This window comes from Limulus polyphemus, unplaced genomic scaffold (assembly GCF_000517525.1).
Source record: "Limulus polyphemus unplaced genomic scaffold, Limulus_polyphemus-2.1.2 Scaffold3928, whole genome shotgun sequence".
Taxonomy (NCBI): Eukaryota; Metazoa; Arthropoda; class Merostomata; order Xiphosura; family Limulidae; genus Limulus; species Limulus polyphemus.
The window spans coordinates 2,657-14,652 of NW_013669538.1; the positions used below are offsets into that span (position 1 = coordinate 2,657).

Below are 11,996 nucleotides of genomic sequence, written 5' to 3' on the forward strand. Positions count from 1 at the left end.
GTACATGGAGGAGTTACGCATAGTTGTTATATGTATGAGAAGTTTTTTAGCACCCCATGGTCTGCTCCAGAAAAATGATACTACATGAATAAAGGTGATCGATTTTTATGATATGTTGGATTACTGCTTTGCTATAGAAAACCACTAGATAACCCAGAAACAAAGGGAGATGAGAATAGGGCCTTTGAGGGATAATACCAGAAGGTCAGTGTTTGATGATTATGGCATGGTTGCGTTATCAAGTTCTACTTTTTCTTAAATTTTTTACTAATGAATATTTAAGCAATATTATTCAACCTGAACAGTTATTGAATGAAAAAAGCTGCATAAAGTGATCACTTTAAATCTGAGCTTGCCAAGAAAGAATTGGGAAGTTTAACAAATAATAAAGTACCTGGGCCAGATAATATTTCCCAAGGGTCTTGAAAGAGGTTAAGGATTGGATATGTGAGTCACTTGTTATTACTTTTTCTACGTCTTTGAATAGTGTGCAGGTGTCAGAATGTTGGAAGTTAGGTAATGTTACTCCTCTGTTCTAAGAAAGTGATGAAAACTGACTTAGTGATTATAAGTAGACCTATTAGTCTTACATTAGTGGTGACAAAATATTTTGAAAATCCGATAAAAGATTCTTTATAAAGTAATTTAACAAAGTTTAAAATTTTGTTGGATAGCTAGCAGGGTTTCACTAGGGGAAAATCTTGCTTTACTAATCATTTGACAATATTTGAAGAGATTATTACTTACATAGATGAATGTGATATATCTGGATTTTCAGAAAGCATTTGACAAGTTGTCACGGAAAAAAGCTTGTTATAAAAATATCTCTGTAAGTGTAAGGGGATAGGTTGGCTAATTAGATAGAAAACTGACTGGAGAGGAGAAAGCAGAGGGTATTTATAAATAGAGTTCAATCAAAATGGATTAATGTTACGAGTGGGGTATCTCAGGGTTCAGTGTTAGGATCTGTATTCTATTTTATTTACATCAATGACATAGATAAAGGAATGGTTAATTGATTATTTAAATTTGCTGATGACATTAAAGTTTGGCATAATAAGAAGGGACAACAAAAATAATTGAATAGATTATTTCTTTTTTGTAATTAAGAACAACGCTACACAATGGGCTATCTGTGCTCTGCCCACCACAAGTATTGAAATCCGGTTTCTAGCGTTGTAAGTGTATCATCTTTCTCTAATAACTATTAGTTTTTTCAAAAGCAAGAACTTTATTACGACCATCTTAAAGTACCTATAGTGATACGTTAGTATCTCTCTTTTGCTAACATATTCTTGAACACATAATTTTATATGTAAAATGGAAATAATACACATTTAATTAAAATGTTGTGCACTTCTCAGGATTTATACTTTTCTTCTTTTTTTTTTAATTTGGTTCACATCATAGAGGGTGTGACATAAGACGTTGTTTCGAAACACCCAATAGGAACAACTTTGGGGTGGAGGAATTCGTTTCCTGTAGATATAAACTACTACTAGATGATAAGTGACGTATTTTATATAATAATTTGTAGTGACCGAAAATGAAAAAGAAAAGTTTTATTTCATGGATATTTGTGTTACACATTTCAATTGTTTCTGCGGATGGTGAGTATGTCTAAAATTTCTAATATTACAGAAAAAAGGATATTTGGATGTTGTTTCAAATATACTAAGGTCAAGTTGGAACTGTATTCCGTTAGGCTTAATATATAACCTATGTTTATATTATCAACGACAGCAGTCAGGTAGCCAATGGTAACAAACATTGTATTTGTAACTTGTAATTATACAGCAGTGTAAGCCCAATATAGGTCGAGTAATGTTCACGTTGTTATCACAAAATAAAGTTAAACTTTGAAGAAAGCGACTTATACGAGTCATAGTAGTAATGTTTATAATTTACACAGTATTACTTTAATTAGTAGTATTAGTGGTACTGCTAATACTAATAGTATTATTTTTAGTAAATTAGCCTACTTAATGATATCAATAATTAATAGACTACAAAGGCTGAGGCTACAGACAGTATAGTGTATACACACCACTATCAGTATGATTCAGGCAGTTACTTATTATTTTTTAGTAGGCAAAGGCATAAGTTTCAAATTCTAAGATTAAACATTAGAATGTAACCCATGATAATTGATCTTCTTATCTTGAGTAATTTTTTTTTTGTATGCTGAAAATTATTATTATTTATTTCTGCATTAGTAACAGTATAGAAATATTAATAGTTGTCTACATTTATCGAACTTAGTAACTTTACAAAATGCCATGATTGTCAATGACAGAATTACTATATTTTTTAAATATATTTTATATCATCTGTGTTAAGTTTGGTCTGATTATGTTAGCTTAGTTTATTGTAGACTACATGTGGTTATGTTAGACTAATTTTGATTAGTTTGTAGCTTACCAAGTTGTAACTAGTAGTATGTAATAGTCTAAAATAGTAGTGTATGCAATCAAAACTGTAAATTGCTTTCACAATGGTCATATACTTGGTTTATTTGACTGTGTATTATTATTTTCAACTAAAGTAGGTGAGCTACATACTATACTAATGTAAAATAACCAAACCAAAGTTTATCATAATGTAAGCAAGCAAAACCTGACCAAATTTAACCTACAGTAGAGGACAAAGAAAATATTGAATGTCCACCTTCACCTATCATGGTTCTTTATGCAATATGGCAAAGATGTAGTTAATATTACTGTATTGTTACTAAGGTTTTTAAATCCAAAGTGATTGCATTATAGTGCTATCTGAGCATGTGTGATTGAATCCATACTAGAATCTTTATTATTTCAACATGGTTGCTTTGAATGTGTGAAAAAAAGTGATTTGTACAAATTGTGGTATTTAGTTTAATAAAATTCATATTAAGTTAATGCATAAAACATCTTTTAATTAGAACAAGAGTTGTAACATACATTATACATGTGAAGAGATAATACCTAATTTAAATTTAATAAGTCATTATTAATCTATTTTGTCATTCAGCAATTTAAGAACAGGAATAAGAATTTTGTGAAAAGACAGATTTTTTTCACTTCTTTTTCTTATTTGTCTACTCATGGATGTTGCCATTTTGTCTGGTACTGAACTATTTTCACTTCACAAGTTATAGAGCAGCTACAAATGTTTAGTTTGGTACTTGTTTATAGTTGAATTATATGGAATTCTTTGGTATCTGCTGTGACTCCCAATTCTCCTTCTGTAGTAACAACCATAATTAGCTTAAGTTTTAAAAGTCATGCCCAGTATCTCTTATATTTATATTGGCCATCTTCAAGTATCACAACTGGAACACTAAATTGGTAGTTGTTCAAATAAGTGTTTGAAACAGTTGTGTTCATGAAAAAAAGAAAATCTGTTATTTCTCTTTCTTTGTAATGTATTTTATCACAAATAAAACAATGACAAGGAGCAAGTGACTGAAGGTCATTTGGCTCACAGAGATGACCAGTCATCTGCCACAAACAATCATGCAAGACATAAGAACAGAATGAAAAGTAACCCTTCACTTTCATGTATGCACTGTATAAACTAAATTCAGTCTTCAAAATAAGGACATCAAGTCCATGGGGAAAATATGTTGTTTTAAGTGTATTAATCAAGATAACATCACAGCAATTGTTGTGGTCTATTCTGAAGAGGTTTTTCAACTTAAAAGACACACTTAAAACATGAGTGGGTTACAAAGTAAGCTTCCTCACCAAGGTAAAAAAAATCAAAAAAGTTCACATTAAATATTTTTGACAAAATCCTAAAACCTTAGGCACCCATATGATTTCCCTAAAGAAGGTTGAAAGTAAAAAAAAAACAGGATTCGAGAGGTAATTGTACCATAAAGTCTTTTTTAAATTTTATGGGATGTTACGAGAAACTTTTCTAAGAATAAGAATCAGACAAATAGGCTTGTAATTTTATGGGCTATTTTCTAGACCTATTATTTTTGATATTAGTTAACTTCTGAGCATTAAGAAACTTTTGAAATTAGTTATATAGAAACATAAAATTTATGTTCATGCTTGTGTAATAGCCCAGAAACTAAAAAAAGGGACTTGCACACACCTGATTGTGAGTCATGAAATAAATATGACTGTGCATACTAAGTTTTTACGAGTTTACTAAGATGTATATTTCAATTTCTTAAATAGTAATTACCCAATAAACCACAGTAAAGTAATTGTATAAGTTTATAAAACTTTAAAATTTCAACAAAAAATATTTATTACATATTTTGACAACAGCTATTTTCTCTTAGATTAGCAATTTAGTTTTATGAGTTGTATTGGTTTCCTTGTTATTACACAGTCCAGAAATTCTAAAAAAAAAAGAAAACAAGAGCATTAAAGTTGATGTTTTATATTTTTTGTAATATTAGTAAATGACAACAAAAATTGGAAATATCGTGCCAAATGTAACAGAAAAATAAAAGCTTAGAAATTCTCCTAAAATGTATTGAATTTTTTGTAATGTTTTAAATTGTCTATGAACATTAACTCCTAATTGTCAGTAGCACTTTTAAGAATTCCATTATTTTTCACTAATTATATTATCATTATGCCCTACTGTAGTTAGTTCTTATTAACAAAGAATAGTTACTGAAAAGTTTATGGGTGATGCTACTGAAAACATCTCTCACAATTGTATTGATTTTATTTTGTAATTACTTCACAAGACCTTGTATTTAGTTGGTTCTGGTCTGATATTTTCTCTACATTTATATGTACTGACTAACAATATGATGGTATTGATAGTGAAATTGGATATTAAAAATTTTTTTTAAATTTTCACTCATGAACTTTTGACAAAATGAGTTTTATGTCCATTATCCTTACTGTGAAAAACTATTTACTTTAGTTTTTTTGTTTTTAATGGTAGTTACTGAATGATTCATTGTATCAGTCCATAAAATTTTATCAAAAGCATTTAATTTAATACATATTTTGACAATAGCTTACAACTCTTAGGTTAGCAAATTAATTGTTTGAATTGGACTATGTGAAACTTGAATTAAAATTTATTGTTAAGTAAACTATTGCATCCAGTTAGTGATTGTACAATATATATATATATATAATTTAGACATGCTTAGATTTATGGGTACAAGTTTTAGTAGAGCTATATTAATGCTAACACTTTTGTTTTGTAGCTTTGTGCAATAAGGCCTTACTAAAAGATGCTAGTATAAGTGCTACTTCTTTTCTCTCTGATGAAAGGAGACCTGAAAAAGCCAGACTTTATGGTAAGTTTGCAGAAAATTATTTTAAGTATGCAAATACTAAAATATAGTTTTGTAAGAGGTTAACTGGATAACAATAGTATATTAAAATGAAAAAAATATGAAATTTCAGTACAGTTTATTAACTTGTTATGATTAATAATAACAAATGTTTGGAAATCTGATTAAAAAGAGGGTTAGAAGAGTCGGAGATGCTATAGGATCATGGCTCATCTTGGGAGATGTAATAGGGATTTTTAATCTCTATTTATTGTGTTATAGTTATACACTTTTCCCGAGGTGAAAAAGTTAGTCATGTGGTACTTTCATTTTTGTGCAATTTATTGTCATGGATGAAACCTGTTAAAAGTTGATTGTGGACTGCTATGTGCAAACTGTACACTGTTTAGTTTCATTATGGTACAAAGTACTTGTGCTTGCCATGCTTGTGGGGCATTATGTGATGTGTATTTGGTACCTGGGGTGTTGAAACCTCATGCATCCCAACAAATTCTCGTGCATACAGGATCTGGAAGCTCGGGTTAACTAAAACCCTGAAATCAAATTTCAGATTTTAACCTAATTATAATTCATGATATGTTTTGTTTTCCTTTTATTTTATGCTTTAATATTTCCATGGGATAAAAAATAAAATGATAAGATTGTTTTGTGAGTAAACTTTTTACTATTTTTTGTTTTACTAACACTTTATGCCTTAAAATTTCCATGGGTTGTTTTCGCATGGTATTATAAAGCTGTCCATAATTCTGATACGGCTGATAGGCAAGCTCTGCATCTATGAATTTGGGCCAATCGATAGCACAATATCAGGAACAGATGGTGTTATTTACTCTGTAAATGTAAACAATCTAAACATAAAATATTAACCCTTTCCAGACAGGTCATGGGTGAAAGGCCATGTCATCGTGTTTGTTGACTCCCATTCAAAGTTTTATTGAACTACTATTTCATGAATTTACGTCAATAAGTCTGCTATCAAACTGTAGATTATAATTAAAATATTAGTATTTTACATTACTCAGTTTCATAAGTTAAAAGGAAATATTAAAAAAAACAGTTAAAACATTGATTTTTGTGTGTCACTTGGTATGTTGAATGCAGCACTGGTTCAAATTAGATGTTTGTGATGTCAAACATACAAACAAAAATCATACAAATTAGGAAATCAAATTACCGATATTGACAAGCTAGAATATAAAATAAGAATCTCTTATCTTTTCTATATGCTAAGATATTGCCCACGTAATGAATCAAACACAGTGGCACCCCACCCACCTTTTTCACTTACTTCTATATATGACATGAATAACCAATCAAAAGCTCAGAATGTCCCTCTAGTGCCTTTCTCAGCCATTTTAACATGTTTAGATGCCATCTCTTTCTTTCAAACCAAGATTTCAAGGAGGTAGGTTGTGTCTTTAGTCTGCTTGAAATTTCATATTTTTTTTAGACTGAAATACAGCTTAGCTACTAAGCTTGATAAATTATAGTGGAATTCTATGGTATTGATACAGTAATTTATGATTTTTTGATTATCCAACTGTTTTTTTTTACCATATATGTACCTCAGTTAACTGAACTATTCATATCTTATGTAGCATTATCCGTCAGCTTGGCAATAAATGTTTACTGTAGCTATTCTAACAGACCATTTTTGTAAAGTACCTGATAAATTAGTGTAGAATAGATGGTTATTCAGGTAGATTAAAATAATTCTACTTTGGTCAGATGCTTTGTCTGACCTGTGTTCCAAATAATTAGGAATTTAGTTAGTTTTAGTCCAAATCTACCTATTAGGCATAAATATTAAATAATATATTTTCAGTATATAAACTTTGACTTGTTTTGGCAACTTGAACATAAGCATGTTTTTTTCCAGTAATAAATTGAATTCTTACATAAGTTCAGTATGGTTGAAGCTATACATGACATGCCTCATATACATGTATTAGTACTGTCTAATGATAGTTTAATTGTTTACTAAATTGGCATATTACATTCAAGTATTTCACTGTTGTACTTTCAGTACTTCAGCTTACAACTTCTGATTATAATGTCAGTCTGATCAAAGATAAAAAGTGTTCAAGATGTTTTGTCATCTAAGTAACCTATATTAAGGCATTACTTGATTTAGTAGAGTTTTTGCAAATGCTGTAAAGTAGTTTTTATTTATTTTTTATTGATTATTATTAGTGTAGAACCAAAATTTGTTAATACTTCTTGTATACTCATTGTTATAGGTATCAAGAAAACACAACTGCAGAAGTGTATTTGGATGTTAAACCATTAATCTGTCTGTTAAGTTTTATTCAAAGTACTAGTTTACTGACTGTTATTATTATCAAGAAATAGTCTGTAAAATTTGGCTTTAGCATAAAAGTATAGCAAAGTTAACAAAATCTTTGCAATATTTTATGCTTTAAAATAAATTGTAACATTATTTTTATGTGAGTAAATATTTCAAAATTGTTGGTTAAATGAGCTGAATGTCATAGGTTAAATTTAAATTCTGGAATTTGTGTTATTTCTGTGCATGCTCTATCTTTTTGCTCAGCAAACTAACGTTTAATATATTTGCATAATAATAACTGCTGTCACTTATTTGCTTTACTACTTTCTTGGTAAGTACACATGTAACATCTAAATTAATTATTTTTTTCATGTCTTCACATTAACTCTTGCTTGTTTTGTTGTTTTGCACATATACATCTGATTCCTAACTGATGTTATGATTTTATTAACAATGACCTCTTGAGGTAAGTACACTTTGAAAAGCTTATGCTATGTGCATGTTCCCTCACCTTTTGTCCTTTAGCTTTTTTTCTTGGACTAACTGTAACAGCTGCTAATGGTATTGGGATCCTGAATGACTAATAACAACTCATGGTAAGTAAGAAACATATCCACTCTACTGTCAATTCCTACAGGGAGTGGAGCATGGACAGCAAGAAACTCTGACTTCAGCCAGTACTTGATCCTTGACCTGCAGGAAAAAAAAAACATTACTGCCATAGCAACTCAGGGTAGGCCTTACACATCTGAGTTTGTCCAAGAATATCGGTTGGAGTATGGGAATAATGGAATGGATTATACTGAATATAAAGATAAAGAAGGAAACACAAGGGTATGCATGCTCCGTCTTCAGTGATTATAGTATTTTGAGTGTCTCGGTGATGGTCAATTGAAAGAACCTGTACAGTTATGTACTTTGTTCTTCTAGAGGGACTTTTGATTCTGTAAGAAATGATTGAGTTTAATAAGTTAATAGATCATGAATTTTACTAGTATTTTTTCCTCTGTGTATTGGAAGAAAATTATTTGAACTATCTGTGAAATACTGATGTATGTAATACTTTGTTGAAGTGTGTTTGGAGAATCTACTTATCCTGAGTAGAGGTAGAACCATGAGATATTTTAAGTAGCAGACAATGTTTGGAAGAATGTACAAGTAATATTTAACCTTTCATTTTCAGAAACTAGAAATTGTTTTCCTGGGACCCCACTTGTGCTATTTACTTTTATAAGCTTTCAATTCTATCCTGCAGGTGCTTCTGCGTGGACTGCACAACATAATGATTATTACCAGTTCCTTACAATAAATCTCAAAGAGAGAAAGTCTATTCATGCTGTAGCGACTCAAGGCCGAGACTACAGTATGGAATTTGTCACAGAATATGTTGTCCAGTATAGCAGTGATGGTGACAGCTGGCGAACACTGACAACAGCTGATGGCAGTTCTGAGGTCTGAGTTGACTCTCTATAACAGACTTGGAAAACATTAGTTCAGATTATTTTTATGTGCCTATAACTCCTGTCAGTTATAGTTCAGGTGGATGACTTTGTGTTCTTTTTTTTTTTTTTTTACTATATATGTGTTTCTGTAAATCAAGTAAAAGGCTAATGGTTATAACAGAGAACCATAAGTGGATGACACTGGATGTTGAATGTAAGGTGTAACAGAGATAAATCATATGGTAGAACTAGATGCAATATTTCTTTATTTTATAAACCATCAGGAAAAGGAGATTACACATTTGTACATTAAGATTATTTTTGAAAATGTATTTGAAATTATTCTCAGCCTGTTATTTTTAAACTTAAAACAACTTATTGTATACAATCTTAGTATATCATATCTCCCAGTGTCAATAAACTTGTCTTAACTGTAAAGTCTAGATAACATCTCGTTTTTGGAGCTTATTGAGTTATTATGATTTGTGTCATGTGTTTGTTTTTTACGTTTTGATAACTATCTCCCATATATAAATTTTACTCAGATATGTCATTAAAATCTACACTTTATAGATAGTGAATTAAGTTAACTTGTATTAGTTAAATAGGCTTGGAAAGTCTGGAGTCTGAGTTTTAATTATGTTTCAGCTTTTGACCATTGTGGAGCAGATGATAATTAAATCATTTTTTTCATCTACCTTCCACTTCAACAAAAATTGCAAGCTTATTGAGTAAGACCAGTCCTTACACCATATCGTGGGCTGAGTAGTCTGTATAGAAATGAAATTGACAATTTTATTGTCTTGTTCCTAATTACCAAAAATTTTTACATACTATTCTGATCCAAAATTCTATTTAGTGATAATTGCTTAATATTTCTAATTTCTTACCCATGCAGTAAAAAAAACTAATATTTTTATCGAAGAGGAGGATTCAGCACAGTGATTTCACTTTGGCAAGTTCTCTGCCATTTTGTTTAATAATCTAGAATAAACAGTTTAAAAATAACAATAGTTCTTAGAAGTTTTCATAAAGAAAATTAATTAAGGTTAATGAAAACCTAACCAGAAATAAACATGAGTCATCCACCTAATGCATGTTTTGATATGTTTGCCATATTCTGAACTAATGTTTTTCTTTACACTGTTTTACACGTAAGACACCTGTACAGGTTGCTCTGGTGTGTTTTTTGTGTATTGTATGCTGGAGCCTGCCGTGCATGCGAATGACAATCATTCTCCACTGTGGTTGTTATGCTTTAGTACAGTTCAAGCACCTTTATATTCTGAATGATTTCTCTTTTTTTTTGGATAAAAATCATAGCATGCTGAGATGATTTTTAAAGCATGAAGTGGCATTTTGGTAATCAGCTTCATTTTTTGGTCATATTCAATTTCTTTTTAAAAATTTTCTCTATATTGTTAACAGTTTATGAAATAAAAAAACGTTGATCTCTCAATAATTCAAGCACATCAAAAAAGCTTTGAATATACAAGTTAATAGGTTGTATAGTTTACTGCTGCGATGAACAACTTAGTGAAAACTTGTATGTCTGTTCAAAACTAGAAAATAAAAATGTTCTTAATCAGCAGATTAGAAAAAAATGAATTAGAAAAATATTCTTTATTTCTGATCTATGTCAACTTAGGCATTTCTTACTTTCCAATTAAAAATCATGAAAGCATTATATCATGCATATTAATATTTTGGCATTTCTTGATTTTTTTTTCATATTAATTAAGAAGACTGCAGGAAATATTTTCAACTTTTTATTTATCAGTGACCAAATTTCAGGTTATTTCAGAATTAAAACATCTCATATTTTTTCTAAGCTAAGAAAAGTTAATATTTAACAGAATAGTTATAGGCTCAAGCAGTCTTGTTTCACACCATAATAAAGAAAGAGAGTAATTAAAATGTTAAGGACAACATATAATGTCTGTACAAATTAACCCTATTGACACAGGTCAAAGCACAATGTCATCGCATTTGTTGACTTGCATTCGAAATTTTATTGAACTACTATTTTATGAATGTATGTCAATAAGTTTGGTATCAAACTGTAGATTATAATTCAAATTTTAGTATTATACATTACTCAATTTCTTAATTTAAAAGGAAATATAAAAAAAACAGTTAAAACATTGATTTTTGTGTGTCACTTGGTATGTTGAATGCAGCACTGGTTCAAATTAGATGTTTGTGAAGTCCAAATACAAAGTCTGTAGTTTCTTACGAATTAGATATTCAAATTGCCGATATCGAATAGCTAGAATGTAAAATAAGAACCTCCTATCTTTTCTATTTGCTGAGATATTAATATATTTATCGAATCAACCAAGATGGCCCCACCCAGCTCTTCAGTTTTGGAAAATACTTGCTTACGTACACCTAAGTTGCTCTATGACGTGTGTATAACCATTCTGAAGCTCAGAATGTCTCCCTAGTGGCTTTCTCAGCCTTGTTCTTTTCATGCTAGAGTCCAAGTGGTAAGGTAAGACGTAAGTGAGCTTGAAATTTGATATTTTTTAGACCCAAGTACAACTTAGTTACTAAGCTTGATAAATTATAGTGGAATTCTGTGGTATTGATATAGTGATTTATGATTTTTGGTTATTTCAAAATGTTTTTATAAGACCTAAAGAAAATATTTGGTTTCATATCCTCCACTTGCGAAATTTGATTAGGCTTAGCAATCTATGTCAAGCAGCAAACGATTTCAAAGTTCATAACTAGAAGAGATAACTATTTGCTCTACTACTTTATTTACTGTTTTATGTTTTAAGAAAAATAATTGAAATTTAAGAACTTATTTGTAAATAGTAATAATGTATTTGAATATTTAATATATTATAACCAAAATGTGACTGTATTTTACAAAATACTTGTCCATTAGAACACTAGCCAAGATAGGTCACTTTGTAAAGGCCAGTTTTATATTCTTGGATACATTAAAATGAGTGCAGTGTGCCACGTCATTGCAACTTCTGTGATTTTAGGCAAGCAC

General features: G+C 30.0%; 1 protein-coding gene across 1 annotated transcript in view; it reads left to right on the forward strand.

The window, feature by feature from the left end:
- Positions 1-1,470: 1,470 nt before the first annotated feature.
- LOC106470295 (neurexin-4-like) overlaps positions 1,471-11,996 on the forward strand; it is a 65,860-nt gene continuing 55,334 nt past the window's right edge. The window contains 3 exon segments of the mRNA XM_022398900.1: positions 1,471-1,610; positions 5,168-5,260; positions 8,803-8,999. Coding sequence (XP_022254608.1) covers positions 1,547-1,610; positions 5,168-5,260; positions 8,803-8,999 — 354 coding nt within the window. The 5' untranslated portion in view covers positions 1,471-1,546.